Source organism: Myotis myotis, unplaced genomic scaffold (genome assembly GCF_014108235.1).
Source record: "Myotis myotis isolate mMyoMyo1 unplaced genomic scaffold, mMyoMyo1.p scaffold_m19_p_2, whole genome shotgun sequence".
Taxonomy (NCBI): Eukaryota; Metazoa; Chordata; class Mammalia; order Chiroptera; family Vespertilionidae; genus Myotis; species Myotis myotis.
The window spans coordinates 63,984,511-64,012,509 of record NW_023416324.1 but is presented as its reverse complement, the minus strand read 5'-3'; the positions used below and the strand labels follow the sequence as shown (position 1 = coordinate 64,012,509).

The window sequence follows — 27,999 nt, the reverse complement described above, 5'->3', positions numbered from 1 at the left end:
AATATATTCTTCTGGATTTAATTTATTAATGTTTTATGATTTTTTCTGACTTTAAAGATACATCTATATGTTCCTCCTTTCAGACATTCAAAGAGTTTTTGAAATCTTCCTGCCTGTAAACAAATGATTTTCCTCTAACTGTCACTGTTTGTTCCTCTGTCTCTGTCTCTCAGAAAAAAAAAATCACATTATTACTTTATTAATTGTTTAACTTTAATTTTATCAGATGGTTTACAAATTCTGAAGATATGTTCTGAGTTGATTCAGATCACTGTTATTAACTGGTTAGTTTTCATTATATCAGGTCCTCATAAAGTACACATCATACTTTGTGGATATTTTTAATGTAATGGATCAAATTTGGAATTTGTTGATGCTATAAAAATATTCATTACTTTGTTTAACAAATATTTATTGAATATTTACAATGCATTGAGTATTGAGTACTATTCTAGATACTGAGGATATAGCAGTGAAAAAAAATTTCTGCCCTGATGGAACATTTTGGTGATACTCTTAGGACCTAATAATATAAACAGGACTTCTTGTGATGTTACAAAATTTATACAAAAAAAGCATTCTTGCGATCAAATAGTCATTTCATGTTAGAGTCATAACTTTGAGATACCACTTTTAATCAATGACACAAAGCAAATTTGCTCTAGACCATTTCTCATTGAAAAGTTATCTTTATAGTTCTTTTTGATTACAGTTTATGTAAATGTGAAGTAATCATTCAGAATCAAGAATAAAACCTAAATAATTCTACCATAAAATTATTTCTATTGTGGGTACATAAATATTTTTGAAATAGCTCAGATAAATTCTGACTTTGTTAATATACCAAATGAATTTGTGGCACATCCAAAAAATGTTTCTTAAAACATCTACAAGTACAAATATGCATTTTCTTTTTTATATTGAGTTAATAAACTTATTTTTCAAAGATAAGAAATAGCATACTCATTTTGTTAAACATTTAGCAACTAATTAGTATTAATGAACTCAAGTAATTGGGAAATTTACTTTTGTACATTCACTTTTATCTTACAAAGAGTTTTATAATAGACAAGTATAGTAAATTCTAAATAAGTGTGTACCAAATATGTATAACATTGAATTTAGTTCTAATGTAATTTCTATTTTAAAACATAGATAAAATCACAGCTAATCCCCAAATTGCCAAGCTGATTGTAGAAATCTTGGTACCCAGATCAGGGACACTGGGTTCCTGTGGAGGAATAAACTTGGTTGCTTGTGCAATATTAGAAATTTTTGAGGTAAGATTGGCTTCATTGATGGTTTGAATTGCAATATAGAATCTGGTGCCATTTTCTGTTTTGAAAGGTTCTGGTCTAAATTCAAAATTTTCTGTTGAGCCAGCCTCCTTAGGTATCAGACTGGAAGTAGTTACTAAAGTAGCAGTGTCAAAATCTTCTTGGAGCTCCTGGAGATAATTACTTATTCTTATAATGTAGTGTTTGGCTGGAAAGGAAATAAACATTTCTATTTTTAATGTATATTAAAATCACTAGGATGCCATATTGCCACCACACTGTCTTACATTTAGGGCCCTGTCAGAAATGCACACTGGGTTTTGTTCATGGAAATCTCAGTTGTGGCTGTTGTCGGGTTATCCCATCTTCTTTATTTTAAGGACAAATACATGAACAGTTTCTATCTAGTTATCTAATTACAAGAAATTTAATTCACAATTACATATAACTAAAATTATATAACTAAAAAACCAGAATCTAGATTTATTTTTAAAAATAGAACAATAAAGAGCTGAATCCACTTTTAACTTAGAACTAGGAACATATGATGTTTAAATAAAGACATTAAGAACTGCACATCTGTTTTATTTCTCAATAAGTTGAGAGAGGGAGTAAAAGGAGGGGAAAATAAGAGAGCAGATAAATAGAATGGAAGACAGGACTGAGGACAAAGAGCAAAAGAAGTCAGAGAGCCTGGAATGTTTACTAATTTTTATGTGCTTAAGTGCTAGGTAGACTTTGATTAACATCTTAATTCTACTACTTTCTAGTTGTATAACAAAACAATTTTATTTAACATTTTTTTACCTTTAATTTTCGTATCCATTTAATAGAGATTCAGTCATTCAATTCATTCAACACATATTTATTGAATATTTACTGTTTTAGTGTTGAGAATTATATATGAAAATGTAGGAAAAGTGTTTAGCATAATGTCTAGGACTTAGTAAATGTTTGACATATTAGCTATTATAACTGTTATTTTATCAGTAAAGGAAAGAAAGATGCTGATATAAGTGTTTCATTCCAAAATGCTTTTAGAAATCTATCAGCCATCAATGTAAAAATAAATTCTCACATTCTGAAATGCCATAAACAATAAAACAGCAAACGTCTTTTTCTGAAGTGAAGACTTTATTTTGTAATGAAATGTTTGTGTTATAAATGTGTGGTGAATAACTTCGATTAAGCGGTTTTAAAAAAATTCAAACCCTCTGCCTTAACATTCTAGTTTTTCAATATGTAGGCCTTATTAATCCATTCTGCCTACTACTTTTCACACACACCCTGTACTCCATTTAGATGGGCCTGTTTGTCTATCTATCTATCTATCTATCTATCTATCTATCTATCTATCTATCTATCTAGTCTCTCAGTCTATCTCTCTCTTTTTATTTCAGATATTCCATTGTGAAATTTTGGTTTCTTGACCTTGATCATATTATTTTGTTCCTTCTCTCCCTGTCACAACTCCCTGGAATGTACCTCTCTCCCTATCTGTGCAAATGGTACTATTTTTTAAGGTCCAATAAGAGGCCCAACTTCTTCATGAAGTCGTGTTAATTATCCACCTTGATGACTCTCTCATGAACTCTTTATTTTTTTAAAATCCTCACCTGAGGTTTTAAAAATTGATTTTGGAGAGAGAGGAGGAGGGCAGGGAGAGAGATAGAGAGAAACATCAATTGGCTGCATCCAAAAGTGCTCTGACTTGGATTGAACCTGCCACCTAGGTGTATGCCCTTACCAGAATCCTACTGGCAACCTATTGGTGCATGGGACAACGCTCCAACCACTTGGCCACACTGGCCTGGGCTCTTCCATGAACCTTATTGCACATAATGTTGTTTTCCAGATTATTTTATGGAGGTTCAGTTTATCTTTTCAATTAGGCCATATTATTCTTGATGGCAAAAACTATGTTTTATACTGTTTTTTTTTTTTTTGGTACATAGTACTGTTTTAGACACGCATTTGATCTACTTAATTACTTGTTGGTCAACAATACAGTTATTAAGTTGAGGCACCAAATGATGGAACTAGAGAATAATAAAATATTAGAATTACCTCTATTTGTTTTAGTAACCCACGCAATCTAGTCTAATTTGCTTTTTTAACAGGAATGGAAATTAGGTCACAGGGAATTTAAATACTTGGTATTGAGATTATATGTTCATTTCTTCTACCTACTTTTGTAATATCTGAAGGCAACATTTCATAGCAAATACAATCTTTTCTAATTTGTCACAGAGGAAAGAAGGAGATTGGATTCCACCTATTTTAGGCATTTGTGCTGAAATACAGTGAAGTTCTTCCTGTCTCAGTGTCCATAATAATCTAGTCTTCCCATTTTTAGTTTCTATAATCAGCTTGAGAGACATTTACTATGAACCCACTCTTGAGCTGAAAGCTGGTCTTGACTGAATAGAATTTAGAACTAAACATTTGGTCAGGTAATTTCACTTAAGCCTTTTCCAGTAGAAGGTTTTTGTCTTTTTTTAAAAATTCTGCCACATATTTGAGGGTAATAGCATAGAAAAATAATGTATTTCAGAAGTTTTCATGATGAGTTTTCCACATTGAAGTAGAAAAGAGCTCTTCATGGGTATTTTATGTTTTCTTTGGCTTTAGAATGATTTTTCCTTTGTATCATGATAAAAATTATATCTTTGAGAAATGCTATATAGGAAATGAAAGATTGAAAAGCATATTTTCTATTGAGGTATTTATTTTAACCCAGGAGAAAGAGCACTGAACATGCGGCTGTTCAGCACTGACAATGCCTGAGATATTGTCTGTATTGATAATGGATATTGTTTTCACTTTTCCACCTTTAAAGGAAAATGCAAGATTGGCTTTATCTCATAAGAATCCACTAATCTAGCACAATACTGGGAAGTATGGTGGGGATTCAACACATACTAATGAAACTTAGGTAAATTTAAAGCAAAGATAAAAGTGATTTAACCTTCTGGAATGAGAGCAATTTATTTTAAGAAACTTTGAATGAATGAGATATTTTTGCCTTGAACCTTATTCAAACTCAATGGTCAAATCTCTCAAACTAGTTGAGTTTCTCTTCCCATAATCCTCTCTCTTCATGGAATACCTTCAATTAACTTGGCTAACTTCTCTCATTCTTCAAGATTGAGGTCAGGGATAAACTTCCTTAGGAAGCCTTTTAAAATATATTCTGTGTTCTAACCCACAACCAGGAATTGTGGCCTTCCAATGTGCTTCCATATCACCTGTGCTTATAATAACATTATCACTTACCACATTCTACAAAATTATCTATTTTCTTACATAAATTGTCTTCTATACTCAACTGAATGCTGAGTAGGGATTATTTTGTAAGAACCTACTATCTTTGAAAATTCAAAGAAAGTCAATGAACGAATACAATTGTACAAGTACAGAAATACATAGAAAAAGTTTTCCTTGTTAGGGAGAAAAGAATGCAACAGAAAGCTATTAATCTTCTCAAAGTAATTTCTAAGATGTTTCATATTGTGAAAGGCAGTTTGGCCCAATAGAATCTGACAATTTGGGGCAGTTAACTATCTCTTAGAGCTTCAGTGTTTGCATCTGAAAAATAGGTAACTAATGGCCCATCGTAGACACTCCCACACATGTTATTTATAAATAGGACATTAGAAAATTCTTAGCAGATGAAAGCCAATGGGATTTCTTTCAGTATGTTTTAAAATAATATCAAACTTACCTTTTCCTTTATCGAGAACATTGCCAGGGGCAGTCCATGAAAGTTGAATATGGTCTTCTTTAAACTTAGCCTCGAGGTCTGTAATTTTATTGGGTGGGAACACCTGAGTGAGATCTACGGAAGGAGGAACTCCTGATACAGTAATCGACCCTCCTGAGGTTAGTCTGCTGAAATCGTCTACTTCAGCTTCTTCCATGTCATCTTTGTCTTCAGGTCTGGGTGGGTTCAGTATAATTGTACCTAACAAAACAGTAATGTTGTGACTTGCAATATTGCTATATCTATTTTTATCTTGTCATCTCATCTTGCAGCTGTAGAGGGTTAATATTGATTGATAGCAGACACTGAAAATGGAATACCTTTTGGTGAAAAAAAGCTTATTTTATTGGTGTCATGTTAAAATTGGTGAGGAGACATTATGCAATATTAGTACTATCTTTTAACCTATTTTTATTACTAGTCTTTAAATCCTTTGAGGACAAGGATAGTGTCTTATTTAATAGCTTTGTAGCTTCAGCATCTAACATAATGCTTGCCACATAGGAAGTGCTGAGTAAATTTTTTTCAATGTACATGAAATGAACTGAGGGGGATATAAAAAACAAAACAAAACACGTTAGAAGCATAGCCCAATGCTAGGTCCATTACATAACTATGGTTTTGAAACATGCAGGTGATTTTATAACTATTACTTAGGTTTTCCATAGGACATTGTATTTTCAATGCTTGACACCTGTAATTTACCTTAACAAAGGACACATTTCTATTTTAAGGCCACTTACCATTTTCTATGTAGCCTGGTATATACAGAGCTCGGTTCTGTCGTCTTAAATTTAGCCTAGCCTTGTTTTTTCTTGCCTGGGCATGTACTTTTAAACTGTATCTACCATTTCCATGGTAACCTGTAAAATATCTTGAGTAGATGCCATCATTTTTGACAGTATCAGCACCTTGATATTGAAATACAATAATTAGCCATCCAACAAAGTAAAAATGACTGTCCTAGCTGTTCATAAATACTAGAGATATCAACCATTTTGGCAAATAGTACTGAACAGTGTTTTAAGTACATGAACCCTAGAATCAGACTGCTTAGGTTCAAAACCTGGCTAACTTGGTAACCCTTGACTTTGTAAAACAATAATTCATGGTAAGCATTCAAATAATATTAGCTGTTATTATTTCATAAAGGAATCTTAATCAGGAAAATATAAACTGGAGAAAGCATAGGCACACCAATGAAAATAGAGAAAACTTCTGTAAAATTCCATGAGAAAAGTAAAATTGCTCATAAAATTTAAAGAAGATAAACGTGTTCATGTCTATGCCTAGTCAAGGTAATTGAGTAAAACATCTTAAAAGCATTAAAATTAAATTTAACTCTCTAAAAAATATGATTCATCACACAGGAAATATTAACTTTTAAGTGATGTGACTATAGTAGAATTTTAAATTCAGTGAAAGTTGATGCAGATTCTTATTACCTGCACCATTGTCCCAGAGTTCCAATATTACTTGATGTCCATCTTCAGTTTCTATAGTGGCTGTTACATTGATTCCCAAAACAGGCAAAAACCCTTGGCTGACTCGTGCATAAACAATCATTGGGCTAGGGTAATGTGCTGTATTTCCACTCATGTGAGCAGTTGCAATTACTGGGAGTGTGGTAGGACTTCTTGCTCGAGTAGTCACAGTGACAGTTAGCATTTCAGGGTTGACATGATTATTTAGAAGGCTGTAAGTCCAAGTACCTGTCTGAAAAAAAATATCTTTGATAGATTTTGTAATATTTTCCTACTCTCTTTGGAACATAACAGAATTTAGGAATTTAGCAGAGTAATAGCAATGATTTTAATATGTGATGTTATAAGCTAGTAAATAGTATGGATATGAATTCTTAATTATTCTATTTGGCTTCCTTTTTTATGACAGATGATCTATCACTATTTTAATATTGACAATGTATAAGATGTTATCTGTATTTTTTTCTCTCCAAATTGATTGGTAAAGCATGGGAAAGAAAAGAATTTTCTTACCTTTGCAATACCTGGTATTCGAAGACGGGCAGATCGAATATTTAGTTTATCTTCTTTAAAATCTGAGGTTTTATATTTCTTTCCTTTTGGATCTTGGAGAATAATTTCTGGCTTTTGTATTGTCCAAGTGACAACAAAGAAAGTGTCATTTCCAATTGTACTATCCACAGGCACTGTACCATTTACCCATTTCCTTCCTGTAATATTGAAGGCTTTACTTTCCAACTGTTATGTAAAAACAAAAACACATAAAACTGATTTGTTATTATATTTAATAGCATTTCAAAGTTTGGTCAGTTTAGAGGAATTCTAAATTTATTTTTAAATTTCAATTAAAATAACTAAGAATTATTTTGAAAAATTTTGCAAATAAAAGGCATTTATAATTATAAAGAATAGAAGGATGAATAGAGGAAGCTGACTATAAGTGTCCCAGAAAAGCAAATTCAGTAAGGATGTTTTTTTTCTTCTGCATACCTGAAATATTTTTAGGCAAAAGTTATTTATTTGAGGAAGAAGTGACTATTTAGCAAGAGAGAAATTATTACAAACTAGAGACCCAGTTCACGAATTCATTCACTAGTGGGATCCCTCAGCCTGGCCGGTGGGATCGGGCCGAAACTGGCTCTCCAACATCCCCCAAGGAGTCCTGGTTTGCTAGAGGGCTCAGGTGCACGATCGGGGCAGGGGAGAGACATGGGAGGTTGGCCAGCCTGGGAGGGACTGCAGGAGGGCTCCAGGGTGTGTCTGGCCCATCTCACTCAGTCCCGATCAGCTGGACCCCAGCAGCAATCTAACCTACTGATCAGAGTGTCTGCCCTCTGGTGGTCAGTGCATGTCACAGCAACTGGTCAACCGGTTGATTGTCTGCCCCCTGGTGGTCAGTGCACATCATAGTAAGCAGTTGAGTGGCCTTAGCATATCATTAGCATATTACACTTTGATTGGTTGAATGGTCAACTGGTCAACCGGACACTTAGCATATTAGGCTTTTATTATGTAAGATGTGCAAAGGCTAGAAATTTTTCTGAGATACCAACCTGAATAGCCTGCTTAGTGATGCTGCCACTTCTAGATGAAATTCTACTGAAAGCATCAATAAGGCCATTTATGTCTTTATTAGCAAAAAACCGATGTCCTCCTAAAATGGAATTTTATTTACTTTTAGAATATTAATTTAAAATACAAAAATAATATTCTATTGTGCTGTTATTGATGTACTTTAAAATATTTTAAAATTTCATTTTAAACTTATAAAAATATATTTCCCAGAACCTTAGGAACTTTTAGCATATCAGTTTCCAAGATGTAATCTTATAACAACTAAAACCTTGCTCAAAATAAGTTAAGATGAAGAAACTATAAGGAACTGGCCAATTATTATTATTATTATTTTAGTATATTTTTTCAGTTTTTTTATTTCAAGAAAAATGATTTTAAATATAATAATGTTACATGCAATAAACCTTAATGTTTCAAGAAAAATGATCTTAAATATAATGTAACATGCAATAAACATTAATATCTCAAGAAAAACAATTTTAAATATGTTACATGCAATAAACACCAATTAAGAAAGATGATCTTACATATAATAATATTATATGCAATAAACATTAATATTTCAAGAATGAAAGGATTTTAAGTTTAATAATATTACCCAAACTCTACTAACATAGTATGGTATCATAAAATTTGTAGGAAATATTAAAAATCTGCAAATAACAGGATTACTTCTATTATATTCTAGGGTATTTTTTCCCCCTCTGGCTCTATTTTTGTTCATCAGTTTATGTTGTTCATTATATTCTACAAATGAGTGAGATCATATGATATTTATCTTTTTCCAGTGTCTTATTTTGCTTAGCATGATGCTCTCCAGGTCCATCCATGCTGTTGCAAATGGTAAGAATTCCTTTTTTTTTTTACTGCAGTGTAGTATTCCTTTGTATAGATGTACCACAGTTTTTTAATCCACTCATCTGCTGATGGGCACTTAGGCTGTTTCCAAATCTTAGCTATTGTTAATTGTGCTGCTATGAGCAAAGGGGTGTATATATCCTTTCTGATTGGCATTTCTAGTTTCTTGGGATATATTCCTAGAAGTGGGATTACTGGGTCAAATGGGAGTTCCATTTTTAATTTTTTGAGGAAACTCCAAATTTTTGTGAATGATCCATGTGCACTTGAGAAGAATGTATATTCTGCTGTGTTGGAATGAAATGTTCTATAAATGTCTATTAAATCCATCTGATCCAGTGTGTCCTTTAGAGTCTCTGTTTCCTTGTTAAGTTTTTGTCTTGAAGATCTGTCCAGGGAAGTGAGAGGGGTGTTAGTCCCCTACTATGACTGTATTGTTGTCAATCTCTCCGTTAAAGTCCTTTAGAAGTTATATATATATATATATATATATATATTTAAAATATATTTTATTGATTTTTTACAGAGAGGAGGGGAGAGGGATAGACAGAAACATCGATGAGAGAGAAACATCGATCAGCTGCCTCTTGCACACCCCCTACTTGGGATGTGCCCGCAACCAAGGTACGTGCCCTTGACTAGAATCGAACCTGGGACCCTTGAGTTCGCAGGCCGATGCTCTATCCGCTGAGCCAAACCGGTTAGGGCTTTTTAAAATATATTTAGGTGCACCTATATTGGGTGCATAAATATTTATCAGGGTTATATCCTCTTGTTGGATTAATCCTTTAGTATTACGTAGTCACCTTTGTTCTCTTGTGATGGCTTTCATTCTAAGTTCTATTTTGTTGGATGTGAGTATTGCTACTCCAGTTTTTTTTTTCTTTTCCATTTTCATGGAAAAAAATTTTCCTCCCTTCACTTTCATCCTGTGTGTGTCCTTTGTTTTGAGGTGGGTCTCTTGTAGATAGCATATAGTTGGGTTATATTTCTGTATCCACTCACTACCCTACACCTTTTGATTGGAGCATTTAATCCATTTACATTTAGGGTTATTATTGCAAGGTACTTATTTATAGCCATTTTAATTCTGTATGGCTACATTTCTCTCTCTGTTTCTTCTTTTCAGCAATCTCTTCCAGCAATCCCTTTTGCATTTCTTGTAATGCTGGCTTGGTGGTGATGAACTAACTCCTTTAGCTTTTTTTTTTTTTTTTTTTTTGTCTAGGAAGCTCTTTATTTGACCATCTATTTTGAATGATAGCCTTGCTGTATCTCGTAATCTTGGTTTCAGATCCTTGCTTTCCATTACCTTGAGAACTTCACGCCATTCCCTTCTGCCCTGTAGAGTTTCTAATGAGAAATCAGGTGTCAGCCTTATGGGAACTTTTTTGTAGGTAGCAGTTTTCTTTTCTCTTGTTGTCTTTAAGATTCTCTCTTTGTTTTAATTTTTGGCATTTTAATTATAATTTGTCTGGGTGTGGGTCTGTTTGGGTTCCTCTTGTTTGGGGTTCTCTGTGCCTCCTAAACTTGTGTGACTTTTTCCTTTGCCAGGTTAGGGAAATTTTCTACCATTATTTCTTCAAAACCTTCTATATTCTTTTCTCCCTTTCTGCCTCTTCTGGTACATCTACTATTCTAATATTGTTATGTTTCACATTGTCCCACAGCTTCCTTAAGCTGTCCTCCTGTTTTTTAATTGTTTTTACTTTTGGGGTTCTCTAATTGAGTGGTATTTTCAGCTCTGTTCTAATTCACTGATTTGATCCTCAGCTTCCCCTAGTTTGCTATGTATTCCTTCCAATGTGTTCTTTGTGTTATGTCATTCTTTTTCTCATACTGTTCTATATCTTTTTTTTTTCATACTGTTGAGCATTTTTAACATCATTACTCTGGACTCTGTTCAGATAAATTTCTTACCTCTGCTTCATTTATCTCTTCTTCTGGAGAATTCTCTAGTTCTTCATTTGGGGGTTGTTACTTTGGTTTCTCATTTTAGTTGTCTGTTTGGGTTTGTGACTATGTATTAGGTTGATCCTCTACACCTCTCAGTCTCTAGTGCAGGACAGTGTTAAAGGCTGTTTCTGACTATTTGGACCAGGCAAAGACTCAAAGCCTCCAGAGACTGCCTCTGTCTACAGACTAATAGGATTCTGACTTAAATTGCCCCCAGACAATTGCCCTCAGATGTGGTGAGAGTTTTTTCAACAGGGTGGGGCAGTTGCTTCTGCCTGGAGGCTAATTGTTACTTTTAATCTCTTAAGTGGCCTCAGGGCAAGGTGTTTTCCAGTAGACTGTCTTCTCCCCAGGCAAGGCAGATATCTATGTGAGAAAGATGACCTCCCCTGTGTGAGGGAATGACTCAGCCCAGGAAATATGGGGTATCTGCCTTCTGAGCTCTATTCCCCGAGTCCCCAGTCCTGGCTTCTGCTCTCACAGCTCCAGTCCACTTCACCCTCCTTCTGCCCAAGCACAAGGTGGGTGACTCCACAGGAATTTTTGTGGGTTGGCTTTTCAAGAGGGTACCCAAACTTTCAGCTGCCACTTCCTAGCAGACAGAACTCCACTGCTTTTCACAGCTAGATGTTATGTGGGTCCCCTCCTCAGATTTGGTGCCCTCTGCTGGGGTACCCAGCTTTGGGATTAGATCCCAGAGTTGTCAGTGGCAACCCCCCTCTACCCCCCCCCCCCCCCCACACACACACACATACAGCTGAGATATCTCTCTGGGACTTCAGTTGCCATCTGTTGGTGCTTGGCCAGCCCCTTCGTGCCTCCGCCCTTCCTACCAGTCTCTATGCAGTCTCCACGTTTGGTCCTTGTGTATCAGGTTCTTTCCTGTGAGTTTTCCGTTGATTATTCAGGAAGTGTTTCTGTATTTCAGGTGTAATTGTAGCTTGTTCCTGGGAGCATGTCCGTGCAGCATCCTCCTACTCTGCCGCCATTTTTTTTGGCCAAATATTATTGTTTTTATATCAATCATTAGACATAGTGCCTGCCACATTAGTAAAGCTGATCTAATCATGAAATAATATTGTAAGAATGAAATTTAAGACAACTTTTTCCCTTTGCATTTTATTTATTTATTTTTATTTTATTTTTTTTCCAACACCAATTATCCCCTCTATGTCCTCTTCCCCCAAAGACATTTTTTTGAATCAGCAGCTAATTTTTTAGTTATAGCTAAGATATACCAAAAAAATTAGAGAATGACAATTGAGAATCAAAGAGTAATTTATAATAAATAAATAAATAATGCAGGAATTAAGGAAGAGAGAGATTTACTTAGGTGTGAGGAGTTGGAAAAGAACAGGTTGCAGAGGGCAAGAATGAATAATCAGGACTCTAACTTAACCTTGTATTCTCTAGTTTCCATTTCTTTATCTATGAAACAGGGCTATCTGTAGGAATGATATTGTTGTTACTTAAACCAGTTATTAATTAACTTGAAAGAAGGGAAGGCCAAATATTATAGGCATTCATTTGTGCAGCTTTGCCAGGAAGCTGGAGTTGTAACACTTTTCAGGGAAGCCATCCGTCTCAGTGGCAGAAGAGACTGAACAGGGTAGAGAATAGAGTCATGCCCAGTAAAGTCTGGGTGACATAGGGAAGATACTTTCCTGTCAGTCACACCTGGGAACAGGTCATTGGCCAAAGTAGGGGGTAACCATTGCAAGCGAGGGAAGATTTGAGATAATCTCCTAAATCAGTTGTTCTCAACCTTCCTAATGCCGCGACCCTCATGTTGTGGTTACCCCCAATTTCATTGTTACAAATTGAACATAATTAAAGCATAGTGATTAATCACAAAAACAATATGTAATTATATATGTGTTTTCCGATGGTCTTAGGCGGCCCCTGTGAAAGGGTCATTCGACCCCCAAAGGGGTCGCGACCCATAGGTTGAGAACCGCTGTAAACAAAGTTTGCACTTTTGTTTTGCTCTCTTGCTCGTGTGTACTCTTGGAACTCTTGTTGCATGCGGTATGTTCTCCTGCCTCCCCTGCATTCACCCACATGGCCCACAGCCTAATGCTGTACTGGACCTATCTCCACCATGGAACAGAAACTGTGGACACTGGCTTTGCTTCTAGTTCTGCTGAATCCCCAGCTGCACCCCTTCCAGGACTGGACTTAAGGAAATGGGACTTTGAAAACTGAGAGACATAATTCCATGAAAATAAAGCTTTCTGTCACATTTCATCCTCCTATGGGGGCCTCCAGAAATGCTTATTCCAGCAGTACTCCAAGATCCCCACTCCCACTAGCAACAGAAAAAGACCATCCACACATTTCTCTGATAACAAGGACAGATACTGAGGAAGAATTTTGGAATTGCAGTTGAGTAAGTCTTTAGAAACCATTTAGAAAAATTTTTCAATTTAGATGGGTAAAAAATGGTGAGAAATGAGTAAATGACAGCAAATGTTGACTCATATTAGAAGAATTCAGTATAGGTAGAAATGGAGAGAAGTGAAGGTGTGAAAGGGAAAGCTATTAATTTGAAGGACAATTACAAGAAAGCAACAAAGATTAATTTTAGGATAGGAAATTTTTTAGCAGTTTTGTAGTTTGAGGAGAAAGAGCCTCTGGAATGAGAGAGACTGAAAATGTGTTATATTTTCTATTCAAACTGTGTTTTAAAGGCTTACCAGTCATATTTGAGAGGGTCTCCAGTTCTTTGGCAGCAGAAGGTCCCAGAGCAATGGTGTGGATGATCGCCTCACTTTGCTTCACCTCTTCGAAGCATGAGCTTATTTCAGCATCTTCCCCATCTGTTAGTAATATGATTTCAGAACCAGAAGTGCTCTGGTTACTTTGGATTATTGCCTGATAGTGAAAAACCAAACTATTAATTACAGAATATCATCTACACTAATAAAAGAGAAACATGGTAATTGGCATACGACTGCTACCCTTCCCATTGGCTAATCAGGGAGATATGCAAATTAACTGTCAGCCAAGATGGCGGCCGGCAGCCAGGCAGCTTGAAACTAACATGAGGCTTGCTTACTTCAGTGACGGAGGACTCCAACGTTCCCCACCTGCCTTGTCGGCCTCTGAGCTTGCAGTTTCAAACATTGTAACAAATATAGACGCTAAAAAAACCCCCCAGAAACCAGCTTTCAGCGAGCTGGGATCTAAGAGCTGGAGTTGATACAGAGTTTCCAGAACCGAAACAAACCAGATACCTGCTTTCAGGAGCAGAGGCCTAAGAGCTGAAGCCTCAGAGCTAAAGCTGGCCCAGAATAAAAAAAAGAAAAAGAAAAAAAGGAGCAGTTGGGAGCTTCAGTCCCAGCCTGAAAACAGCCCTCAGCCCCTCACCCAGACTGGCCAGGCACCCCAGTGGGGACCCCCACCCTGAAGGGTGTGTGATCAGCTGCAAACAGCCATCATCCCCTCATCCAGGCTGGCCAGGCACCCCAGTGGGGACCCCCACCCTGATCCAGGACACCCTTCAGGGCAAACCAACCGGCCCCCACCCGTGCACCAGGCCTCTATCCTATATAGTAAAAGGGTAATATGCCTCCCAGCACAGGGATCAGCGGAGCTGAGAGGCCTCCCGGCACTGGGATCAGCGTGACAGGGGGCAGCGCCCAAGCCCCCTGATTGCCCTGCGGCTCTGTGTGTGACAGGGGTGGGGCCACAACCTCCCTATCGGCCCTGCTCTGTTCGTGACAGGTGAAGGCGCCCCAACCCCCTGATGGGCCCTGCTCTGTGTGTGACAGGGTGTGGCGCCCCAACCCCCCCCCCCCCCACGGGCTCTGCTCTGTGTGTGATGAGGTAGAGCCATAACCTCCCCATCGGCCCTGCCCTGAGTGTGACAGAGGCGGTGCCCCAACCCCCTGATGGGCCCTGCTCTGTGGGTGATAGAGGGCGGCGCCCCAACCCCCTGATCCGCCCTGCTCTGTGTGTGACAGGGGGCGGTGTGCCAACTCCCTGATTGGCCCTGCTCTGTGCGTGACGGGAGCAGCGCCCCAACCCCCTGATTGGCCCTGCTCTGTGCGTGACGGGGTGGCGCCACAACCTCCCCATCGACTCTGCCTTGAGTGTGACAGGGGACGGTGCCCCAACCCCCCAATCGGCCCTACCCTGAGTGTGACTGAGGGTGGCATCGCAACCTCCCAATCCGCCCTGCTCTGTGCATGACATGGGGCGGCGCCCCAACTCCCCATTCGGCCCTGCTCTGAGCCCAACCAGGGGCTGCACCTAGGGATTGGGCCTGCCCTCTGCCACCCGGGAGCAGGCCTAAGCCAGCAGGTCGTTATCTCCCAAGGGGTCCTAGACTGAGAGAGGGCACAGGCCGGGCTGAGGGACCCCCCCACCCCCCCGAGTGCACAAATTTTTGTGCACTGGGCCTCTAGTATCTAAATAAATTCAAACTAAGAATAAACTTGTTATTTAGTCTTAGAAAAGCCTTCAGGCCTTTGCATCAGAGTCAGCCAAAGAAAATTGTTTTGCATTGCCACTCCAGGCTGAGTTGGCATGGAAAAAGAGTACAATGTTCTTGTTTACTTTCAGAGATAAGGTATTAATAGTTCTATTCCTTTCCATTATAGTCAAACTACAGAAAAGAGGAAGAATAAAACACTTAGAACAATGCTTAACACATAGTAAGTACTCAGTGAATGTTAGCTGTTATTATCCCAGGAGATTTTTGGGTTGGAGGTATATGACCCAAGCAGTTTTAAAAGGCTGCTGACTAGACTAGATAGCACTTGCAAATTCATGGCTAAAGGCAGGTGAACAAGGTTAAATGATATGACGTGTGCCTTTTAGGCATGTTAGTTGATCATTGAAGAATCTCATTTTTTCCTGGAAGAAAACATTGACTTGCCATGGGGAAGGAAGTTCATAAATACATCAAATATTGCTTTTCTTTTTTAATCTTTTCCTGACTTCTACCAAGCATATTGGCTAAGATCTTTGGTCAGACACATTGAGGGTAAACTCCAGCTTGGCCTTTTGCTAAATAGAATAGCTAGTGTTAATCTCACTCTCTGTTTCTCTTTCTTGCTCTCTGCCTCTTTCTCTCTCTGACACATAATAGAGTTCTATAAATAGCTCTGTGTAGTGATTAACTTTTTGGACTTTGGTGTAAGGAAGACCAGGTTTTGAATCTTAGATTTGCCAATTACTGACTATATGATCTTGAAAAAGATATTTAATTACCCTGAGCCTTAGTTTCCTTAGGTACAAAATGGACATAATAATGGTAACCAACTAAAAAAGTAATGATGAGGTAAAATCAGATTATGTATGTAAAGCATTTAATATCTATATAATAAGAGCCTAAGCGACCAAGACTAGTCACTATGATGCACACTGACCACCAAGGGGCAGCCGCTCAATGCCCCCTGGCGGTCATTGCGCTCCCATGGGAGAGTGCTGCTCAGCCAGAAGCTGGACTCACAGCTGGCGAGCGCAGCAGTGGTGGCGGGAGCCTCTCCCGCCTCTGCAGCAGTGCAAGGAAGCAGTGAGAGGAGCTCAGGCGGTAAGAAGCGAGGGCTCCTGGACTGAGAGAAGGCACAGGCCGGGCTGAGAGACCCCCCCACCCCACCCAGTGCACTAATTTTGTTCACCAGGCCTCTAGTAGTTAATGTAGTATATTCTCTATAAATTTTAATTATTACTGTAATGATTATGTAAGTAAAATGCTTATATGTTGATATGACTTCATTACATAAGTGATTATAAGGTATTTATAGCTTTGAATGTGATTTGACAGATCTATTCATCAATAGACTCTGTGGTCAAAATATATATATCAAAATATATTAAGAAAAATATGTGTGAACCAATATGTGAAAACATTATGACACATTTCATATATAGTACTGTCATATTTTAGAAGTGAATAGATAGTTTATATGTAATAAGAATTATGGTTATTATAATAATAGCAATTCTTTCTTGAGCACTTCTCTATCTTACATAATTCTCACAATTAAATGAGATAAGTTCTATTATTTTCCACATTTCCTTGGATGAGAAAACAGAGTTTCTGAGTTGGGTAACTTCAAGGTTATTTAGCTAATAAATAGTAGAGCCAGAATTTCAGGTTTGCCTGAATCCAGAGCATGAGTGCCTTCTTAAACTAATATGCTTTACAACAAATAGACATCATGAAGAAAGCTAAGAAGAGGTATTAGTTAGTGGTCTGGATAAGGGTGACAGACAATCTCTACATTTTAGCCGAGGCAGTGAAAAGATCAGTGAAAGAAAGCATTTTACTATTTTTGTGACTTAAAGAATGACAATAAATAGGCTTAAATATAGACTAACTTTAGGTTGAAAGAAATGCAAACGAGTACCAGAGGCTCCACTCTAATTTCTGATTTCACAATTTTATTTCATTAAACTTCCACCTGTGTGTCTTGAGTTTGGTACTATACTACTTAATAACTACCTCTATATTTGTGATTGTCAGATATCAATTTAATTTGAAGAACTGGGTTTTCTTTATTCCATAATACAGAAATATTATTATTATTTTTCTTTCACAATTTCCTTTACAGCATTATTTTCTACTCATAAAAATTCTGAGTGTGGGAGATGGGAGTGAGAAAGAAATGGAGAGCTCCTCAATAAAATCATGGTGATTATGTACACACTAAACTTTCCTTCCTTACTTAACTACTCCCAAAGCAACTCAGAGAGGCTCCAGCTTTAAATAACAGACTTAGGAGAGTCTTTAAAAAAAAATCTTTAAATGAGTTCTTGACCCTTGTACAAAGATGGTTGGACAAAAATAAAAGCCATGGTAAATGACAGATGATGTTTAGAAAAGCATTTTAAAAATATGTTTTTTTAAAATTGATTTCAGAGGGGAAAGGAGAGCAAGGGAGAGATAGAAACATCAATGATGACAGAGAATCATCAACTAGCTGCCTTCTGCATGCCCCCTACTGGGGATAGAGACTACAACCCCCAACCCCCTTCCCCAGAATCCAACCATGACCTCCGGGTTCATGGGTTGTCACTCAACACCATTTGGGCTAGAAAAACATTTTTAAAAATTTACCTGGAATCCTTCTTTGAGTCCATTGCAAATTGAAGTTCCACCATCAGCTACTTGAGGCAGATTTGCAGTGATGTGTTGGTAAGCATTCTCATCAGTTATTTTTGTAAGATAATTTTGGATTGTAGCCGAACTGTCAAATGTGACCATCCCAACCAGTGATCCCATTTCAATAATTTGAATCAAGTATAGTTCTGCTGCTTGATTCATTCTAAAGAGACGGTTTTCCTGTAAGAAAAAGATGTCTGAACAATTCCCGAGTCTCCTCAAATCTTGACATATTGGTGAAAGAAAGTTTATGGGTCAAAGATCATGATAATAATTGATTACTGTATTTTAGAATTTAATTCCTTCATTTTATTAAAAAAAGTAATATTAAAGAAAAAATTAAGACTCAGGCATGTTCTATTTAGAAAAGCCTTAAAATACATACTTTTTACTTAACAGTTTTATATTCAGGAATTTCTGCTAAGGAAATATTTTTAAAATGCCTGCAAAAATGTTCATTGCAGTGGAGAAACCAAGTTGGCGGCATAGGTAAACACCTGAAATTGTTGCCTCGCACAATCACTTCAAAAATACAACTAAAAGACAAAACGGACATCATCCAGAACCACAGGAAGGCTGGCTGAGTGGAAATTCTACAACTAGAAGGAAAGAGAAAAGCACACTGAGACTCAGAAGAGGTGCGGAAATGAAGTGCAGAGGTACGGAGGCACGCGTAGAAAGGGCTGGCAACTGAGGACATGGTTGTCTTTTTCAGTTGGGAGGAAGACACAAGCTCCCAACGGCTCTGACTCCAGTGCCGGGCAAGTCTCTGGGGACCCAGACTCATACGGGGAGAAACTGGACTGTCTGGCATTGGGCAGAATTTGAGGGCAGCTTTCTCTCAGAGGGGCTTGCAGCAATTACCGTGGGACACTGAGACCCGGGACCTCTTAGGGCAGGGCTGAGGATCAGCTATAGCTATTTGCTACGCCCTGTTGATTCTCTGAGACCCCGCCTCACCCAAGCTGTGCGCAGAGGCTTTTGCATATGAATGATCTGGCCCTTTGCAATCTAAAATTACCTAACAAACTGCAGCTGGGTCAGAGAGACCCATATCATCCAAAAGAAGGCCCAAGGCCCCACAGCAGACTGCATTGTTTCACAGATGGGCCTCATCTGGGCACCTCCAAATCCCAAACAAAGAAGAGAAATCTGCAGATCTCTTTGTAGTGCCTGCTAGGTAGCCTCAGGCAGAGGCTAAATTACCACCTCCTTAGAGATCCAAGAGCCAATGTATCCAGTGGTCAGAGTGGGACCATCCAGATTACAACTCCTCAGATACATAACGGACACACTCGGGGGCAGACTCAGTGAGCACCAAGCCCCACTGAAACAAGTCTTGCCCCATAAGGGTGTCTCCAGCACAGAAGTTCTCCCACCGTAGACATAGCTGAATCTCACAGCCCATTGGCCTGGAGGTCAATTCCTCCAAGTGATGCCAACTACAATCAAGGCTTAACTACAAAAGACTGTGCACAAAGCCCACAAAGGGGTGCACCAAGAGTTCCCACTTCAGGTAATTGGGGAGGCTGAGCCACTGGGCCCTATAGGACACCTAGCACAGAAAACCACTCTATCAACGCAGGAAAGCAGCCAAAATTTGGAGGCAAAGAAACAGGTCACAAATGACAGAAATGGAGGAAAGCAAACTACTGGATATAGAGTTCAAAACCACACTTTTAAGGTTTTTCAAGAATTTTCTAGAAACTGCCGATAAATTTAGTAAGACCCTCAATAAGTCTAATGAGACCGCTGATAAATTTAGTAAGACCCTCAATAAGTCTAGTGAGACCCTCGAGGATATGAAAAAGGACCAACTAGAAATTAAGCATACACTGACTGAAATAAGGAATATTATACAGAGTTCCAACAGCAGACTAGAGGATCGCAAGAATCAAGTCAAAGATTTGAAGTACAAAGAAGTAAAAAACACCCAATCAGAAAAGCAAAAAGGATCCAAAAATATGAAGATAGTGTAAGGAGCCTCTGGGACAACTTCAAGCATACCAACATATGAATTATGGGGGTACCAAAAGAAGAGAGAGGAAGATATTGAAAACCTATTTGGAGAAATAATGACAGAAAACTTCCCCTACCTGGTGAATGAAATAGACTTACAAGTCCAGGAAGCACAGAGAACCCCAAACAAAAGGAATCCAAAGAGGACCACACCAAGACACATCATAATTAAAATGCCAAGAGCAAAAGACAAAGAGAGAATCTTAAAAGCAGCAAGAGAAAAACAGTCAGTTACCTACAAGGGAGTACCTATACGATTGTCAGCTGATTTCTAAACAGAAACTATGCAGGCCAGAAGGGAGTGGCAAGAAATATTCAAAGTGATGAATAGCAAGAACCTACAACCAAGATTACTTTACCCAGCAAAGCTATCATTCAGAATTGAAGATGAGATAAAGAGCTTCAAAGATAAGAAAAAGCTAAAGGAGTTCATCACCACCAAACCAGTATTATATGAAATGCTGAAAGGTATTCTTTAAGAAGAGGAAGAAGAAGAAAAAGGTAAAGATAAAAATTATGAACAACAAATACATATCTATCAACAAGTGAATCTAAAAATCAAGTGAATATAAAATCTGATGAATAGAATAAACTGGTGAATGTAATAGAATCAGGGCCATAGAAAGGGAGTGGACTGACAGTTCTTGGGTGGAAAGGGATGTGGGGGTGCAGGAAGGGAATGGATAAAAATCTTACACCTATGGATGAGGACAGTGGGGGGGTGGTAAGGGCAGTGGGTGGGGTGGGAACTGGGTGGGAGGGAGCTATAGGGGGAAAAAAGAGGAACAACTGTAATAATATGAACAATAAAAATTTTAAAACAAACAAACAAAAAACAAACTAAAAAATAAAAAAAAATGTTCATTGCAACATGAATTTTAGTAATTTAAATCGCCATAATGTTCAACAATAAGAAGTTATTTAAATTACGATATGTGCATATGATACACATTAAAATTTATGTCATGGAATCATTTTTTCCCCATGGGGAGTGTTTAAGGTATAGTAAGTAAAAAATTTATATTATAAAACATATAAAATGTAATCACATTTTGAAGATGAAAAACAAATACACAAACAGAAAAAGATTGGAATGACATAGGCTCAATGGTGTAATTATGGATGATTTTTTCTTTTTAGTTACATTATTTCTAGTTTGTTAGAACTAAAAATTAAAAATAAACATTATCCATAACTCAGTAACCTTAATATAGCAATTTCTTTTAATATATGTCTTAGCACTTGTCCATGTACATTTCTATGCTAAAATTTATTATAATAATAAGCATTTTAATTAGCTAAATCTAAGATTAAGTTATATTTTTATTAGCTTAAATCTTAGTTTAAGATAGCTGACAAATAAATGTCTTACTGAATCCATGCTTCCAGATTTATCGAGTACTAAACAGACTACTCGGTGTTTGGACTTGAGCAAAGAAAATGTAGGATGAGGTGGTGGATTCGTTCCTGTCATGGGAAGTGCATTCTGAAAATCTTCAGATTTGCTGATTATAGCCCATGTGCTTTTGTGATCACACATTTTGTTTTGTAGGTTTGGAGCTTCTGTATTGTGTGTTTTTGCTGTACAAAATTCAGTCACCTGGAAAAAATCAATTAGAAGATGATATTACAGTAACTGGTGAGGCAATACATTCCTTTCCCATGATGCAGTTGGCTGCCATATACGTATTCTATAGAGTTTATCTCCTGACAATTAAAAGTAATTTTATGATCTAATATTCTGACATTAATTTCGCATACCTGAGGGGAGAGGATGCAAAGTAAAACCATTAATATGCACTGGAAAATTTTTTGGTCATTCTTTAAGGTATAGGTCATTCTTTAAGTACAGCAGTGTGGTATGGTGGTGGCTGGTACAACTGCTTAAGTTACCTTTTTACTTTCCCTTCTAGACTCTTGGTGGGACTCAAGCCTTGAATTCAATTTAGTGGAAGAAGGAACAGGGTTTGCAGTAATTTCTAGCTGCACCCTAAAAGTGGGATAACAATAGCATTCTTTAATTGCTTAAATATTTTCTATCTCTTTATAGTTGATCATGAAACTTGAGAACAGATACTCTAACAAAAGGGTTTGTTATTGTCTCTGGTGAATGCTGACATGAATAAAATAATCTATAATAATAAAAGCATAATATGCTAATTAGACCAGACGTCCTTCTGGACTAAGCTGGGGTTGCAGCCACAGGATCGAGGCAGCTGCCAGCAGCTGTGAGGGAAGGATCCAGGCAGCTGCCTAAGGCTGCAAAGGCCCATTCTTGCATGAATTTCGTGCATTGGGCCTCTAGTACTCCTATAAAAGTAATGAAAATGTAGGAAAAAAATGAGGAAATACAGTTGTTTCTCTTTCATTTTCTAATGGTGAGTTTTATCTAGTAATTCTGCCAAATATCTCATTACTATAGAAACTAATTTAATATTTCAGATCATATCTCTCCTGAGTCTGACCTTATTCTATGGATATAGATAATATGCAATAAATTTATGATAATTAGAAGTTAGTGTTATTCTGGACAAGATGTATGGTTTAAGTGCAGTACTTATTTCTGAGCCACATCTTATATAATTAGTTGCCTTCTCTATTTCAGCTATAGGATCTTCTTCATTATTATATATCTCCCAGGTAGGCGCACGAGTTATCGCCTAATAGTCAAATACTTTTGGGATTTATAGTTTGGTACAGACAGTACATATTCCAATTATCCTTTTATGTAACATGAGCTGATGTCTATTTGGATGCTGAATTCTTTGGCTAGCCTTTGCTGATCCAGATTTAGCAGGTTAAATTGAATTTTCTTAACTCATATAACACTTTGTGTTAAGCACTGTGATAATACTTTACTTATATTAGCTCTTATAAACCTAACAACAACGACACTGTGAAGCCATTTAAAAGGTGAGATAACTAAATCTCAGATTTAGCAGTTTAATACAGCTTGAAAATGACAGATGCTGTTTTTATATCAAATTTATCTGATTCTGAGGCACCTTTTCTTTTGCACTGAGCTTTATACATTTAAACCAGATATTTAAGGTCAACATTCGCTTTGGAACTTGAATTACTGTGTTGTTAATTTTCAATTGGTCAGGTATGTAATTGTGAACTTTTGTTCTGTAGAGACAGAGCCATATGTTTCCACAGTATCATTTGCAATAGGTTGGTATGCTTTAATATGAAGATAATGGAAAGTCTAGAGTGTTCGTCTTTCTAAACTACAGAATAAATTACTTTGGAAAAGTAGTATGACTAACACTTAGAAGAGATAATTAAAAGTAAAGGTTGTAGTTTTAGACACAAGCCTACAGAATCAAGTGAAGGAAGGGATGTTATAAGAAAGTATGTGACACCAATGAAAAGGGTACAGTTCCACAACTGAAGAAAAGAAATAGGTTAACAAGGGTGGAATGTTTTCCAGACACACCTGACACAGGCTGGAGAAAATGGCTGTTAACTGAGTAATTTTCCGCGTTTCTATTGGTGTACATAATTTCATGGTAGAAAATCCAGCTTCCCCAATTAGTTTTTCTCAAAGAATTCTTTTGTGATACTTGAAAGAGAATGTACTTACAGAATCAAGACTTTGCATAAACATTATGGATTCCCTTGCAGTCTGGGATTTTTCTGGGATGAATGTACATTTTGCTTCATACAGCCCTGTCTGTGAGTCACGTTCACACGGCTTTATTATACAGCTGCTTCCTTGGCATTTATTGAAAACCACATTAATTCCAGTAATCTGAGTTGAACATCTATGATGAAAGAATTAGATTACATTTACATATGAGGACCAGACAAATCATGAATAAAGACTAATGTCCTACAATTTTTCCCTTAATAGTTGCTATAGGTCATGTGCCAAATATTTTGGCAGAAGTAGGCTCAATGTCCTACCCATATTTACCATCAATTTAAACAAGAATAATGATGTCAGTTCATATTTATTAGCATTAATTGCTTACTATTGTGATCAATAATCTATTTTTCTTGTTATGTTAAGCTAAAGATGATAATTCCTGAGAGGGATGTTGTGAAGATTAGATTAGTTAAGAGATACAGAGGAGTTGCTTCCTAGTTGGGAGGAAAGAATCAACATTATGATTAAAACCTTCTTAGATTTGTATGGATGGTACACACATTAAAATATATATATATGTATATATGTATATATACTGATATATATGCATATACATACATATACATATATACATATATATATGCATGTATACCATACATCCAAAGTCAAATGTGGTTTAAGCATTTTTCAGTTTACAATTTGAAAAATGCTGAGCTAGATTGAAGGAAGAAATAAAAATAAGCCTTGCATGGAAATGCTTGTGCATTCAATCATTTGGTCTTCATGATAATTGTCAATCACCTGGCAGGGAATGGGGTGTGGTATGTATAAAATATTCTGAAGAGTTCCTGTTTCTGCAGAATTTACTTCCGTTCTGTGTTAATATTAAACTTCATAACATTGCCTGGCCAGCGTGGCTCAGTGGTTGAACCAGGAGGTCATGGTTTGTTTCCCTATTGGGGCCCGTGCCCGGATTGCGGCTTGATCCCCAGTAGGGGGTGTGCATGAAGCAGCCAATCAATGATTCTTTGTCATCAGCGCTGTTTCTCTGTCTCTCTCCCTTTCCCTTCCTCTCTGAAATCAATACAAATATATTTTTTAAAAACCCACTTCATATCATTAATCCACTTTAATACATTTATTTGTATTGCAAGGATTAAAGAAGATGGTGAGTCATATATTCCAGGAGGGTTAGCTCTAAAGTAAGCCTGAAAGTTAAACTTATACTACCTCAGACAGTGCCTGGCACACAGTAGGAGCTCAATAAATGTTATTTTAGCTACTTCTTTTTAATAACTTGTCTCTTTCTATGCCTGATAAAGAAACTCATTCATTTTTCATTGATTTATTAAAAATTTGTTGTTTGATACATTATTTGTTTAGCTTTTACTTATTTTATGCCAGGCCAAGGCCAGGAGATTAAAAAAAAAAAATCAGCCCTCAAAGATCTTAAAGTCAATTGGGGAAAATAAAATTCCTGCCCAGTGTGAGAGAAGCTCATACATATTCCTTTGGGAATATTCCCCAGGATATATAACCCCAAATGGAGAGTAATGACACATTTAAACTGAGTCTTGAAGACTGAACAGTGTTGTTTGGATAAGGCAGGTGGTGCCGGGAGAAGTTGTATGGGATGAAGTCAGAGGAATGAGTGTCCTGGGTTGAGAGCCCAGTCCATATGAGACTCTAAGCAACTCAGCAGAGGTAAAGCAAACAACACAAATAAGATGGGGAGACATTTTTTTTAAAAAATCACAGTTCTTTCCTCTAACATGTTTTTTAATCCCAAAGACTTATTTTCTGTTACACTGATTTAATTGCTCTTTGATGTTCTTTAAATACTCCAGGTTCTTGATATTTTTAATTTAAATATCTTATCTATTAATAAATAGGACCTGTCTAAATCTACCCAGAATTACATTTCTTAAAAACAAATTTACTTACTTATCCTTTTGAGAAGTACCTTTTTTCTTTTTAATCTCAAGATTAAATGAATAATAATCTATCTTTAGCATGAAGCTCTAGGAGTTCACTTGATTTTAATGGAACAGATTCATCTTGAACAGTTATGAATCAAATGGAATAAAAGATTGGGTAGGAACTTGAACTCCAATTCTTAGATATTTTAAGGTGTAGGCTACAGATTTTTCTTTCTCCTCTGACAATAACAAATTTTGGGATAAACCCATGAATATTAAAATTATTCCCAATTCCTGACTGATCTTGATTCCAAGGTGGAATTCCCAGTAGTTGGACCTATACATAGTGGGGTAGGTTGGATATTGCAATTGACTGTATGAACATTCAGCCACTGGAGATAGCCTTTCTTTGCCTAGTATAAAAATAAAAAGTCATAGGTGAAATTTTAAAAATAGATTTGCTCAATACAACAATACCTTGTTGCTTCAATAGTGTTCTTGCTGGAAATATAGAATGGCTGATCCACATTGTACTCATCAAATACTCCCCATCGGAGATGGGCCCACTCATGGACAAATACTCTGCCTATGAGAGAATATTTGCACTTACAAATTTATATTTACAGTGTTTTAATTCAACTTCTTATGTTTTAAGTTTCCCTTCCCTTTAACCTAATTGGGTCAAGGAACTCTAGAAATGGACGACTTTCATTAAACCAAAAAAGTTAAAATGGGTTAGTATCAATAAGTGACTAAATTTATTATACTCATGTTGAAAAAGAAATATTATTAGGTTGAAAATAACTAGTATATTTCCAAACAAAGCTATTAATACGTATTTTTCTCTCTTAAAAATACCTTTAATCATAATGTTATATTTGTTTCCAGTAGAAATAACAATAGAAGTATAAAATGGATATCCTTACCTGGAGATCCATAGGTATGCAAATTATTAGTCAATAAAAAGTTAGGAGTAAAATGTATGTATTGTCCTTTTTCTCCACATTGTCCATATTGAAGTGTATAGGGGTCATCTCCATATTTTAGGTAAGGATTAGCAACTATAACATCTGCCTAAAAAGCAGAACAAACAAACCAAAGCAGATCTTAATAGCAATATAAACAAGGAATTCTTCATCCAAATTAAGAGAAGTAATAGCATTAATTTAATTACTAATGTAATGATTAGTAATTGCTAAGGTATTATTAGTATTAAATTTTAAAGAACAGGAAGAAGAAAGAAACAGTTTAGGAGCTAGATAAAATACCTTACCTGTTCATATGATTCTTGTTTTGACATTAAGTACTCTGATTTTGACTTCCAGGTCACTGGAATTAAAATGCTTACATTCCTGAAATAAATTCTTCGTTTGGTTGCATGAAATAGGTAAGTAGAAGCTTCAGTTACCATTTCCTGACAAAATTTAAGATACCGTGTGGTAACAATTTCACAATGAAATGAGCATAAAAGTGTATATACATACAAGAAATAGCAAATCCAAGCTCCCTTTCCCAAAATATTTTGGCAAAGACTAATTGAAAAATAGGGTGAATTTTTACCATATCTCTCTAGTTTGTGAACTCATTTTCATACACTTAAAAACCAACTCTATTTTTTACTTTAATACAGATCCATATTGAAGTGTATATGCATCTCTGTTCTTGACCATCTCATAGGGATATTGGAAGGACCAAAGAAGATTGTATATATTAAAGTGCTATATATAAAATTTTAAAAAACTATACTAACAAAATGAGGAAGTAAATAAAAATAAAAAAGAAGTAATATTTTCTTTAAAATCAAATACAAAAGAGTTTTGAGTATTTAATATTTGAAAAAGTATAAACAATTGAAAAATGTATAAGATACTTACCCCCTAAGGCTTAAGAGTTAGTTATTGAAATATTATAAAAGTAGCTTAATAAAGATGAATTGAAAAGAATTTTTCACTAGCTCTAAGGTCTTTCTTTTAGTCAAAGGAGTTGAAAAAACTATTAGTAGTTCAGCCTTTAAAATAATTTATTAGGTAATGACTAATATTATTAATATATGACAAATCATATTTAAATTAAGCATATATTAATTTTGACATATTCTATAATTGATATATACTGTCAAAGCAATTTTGGAAAGTTATAACTCTGTGTGAGTGCGTGTATGTTACTAGACAACCAACATGAGTTGAAAATACTTATTGAAATAAAAATAAGTGGATAATAAAATTTATTTTCTTACCTTTATGTTTTGAATGAGTTTTTCATCTTCTGGTACACTGGGGTTAATTGCAATGACGATGCCATCATATCCATTATTATTCAAACTTACCATTGAACTTTTCACTTCAGGCAAGAGATGTAAAACTAGGAACAGAATAATGGTTAGATTGAGCACCATTTTTGCTCATGTTACGATAGACCTTTTTGAAATGTAAGGAGAGTATT

The 27,999-nt window shown here is 36.4% G+C and overlaps 1 protein-coding gene and 1 long non-coding RNA gene across 4 annotated transcripts in view; one reads left to right on the top strand and one right to left on the bottom strand.

The window, feature by feature from the left end:
* Nucleotides 1–27,999, top strand: part of LOC118677473 — a 67,939-nt gene that overhangs the window by 39,133 nt on the left and 807 nt on the right. For all 3 annotated transcript variants that reach the window (XR_004974403.1, XR_004974402.1, XR_004974404.1), the window contains one exon: nt 26,883–26,944. This is a non-coding gene — a long non-coding RNA (uncharacterized LOC118677473). The remainder of the gene's footprint in view (nt 1–26,882; nt 26,945–27,999) is intronic.
* Nucleotides 265–27,962, bottom strand: LOC118677470 (calcium-activated chloride channel regulator 1-like). The gene is made up of 14 exons (XM_036352596.1): nt 27,794–27,962; nt 26,831–26,971; nt 26,484–26,631; nt 26,035–26,143; nt 23,633–23,813; nt 21,419–21,646; nt 17,983–18,207; nt 13,610–13,787; nt 8,078–8,178; nt 7,038–7,262; nt 6,486–6,756; nt 5,784–5,951; nt 5,002–5,241; nt 265–1,485 (listed from the first exon to the last, which is right to left on the bottom strand). Exons 1-14 carry the CDS (start codon nt 27,950–27,952, stop codon nt 1,145–1,147), a joined length of 2,715 nt encoding a protein of 904 aa, XP_036208489.1. The 5' UTR covers nt 27,953–27,962; the 3' UTR covers nt 265–1,144.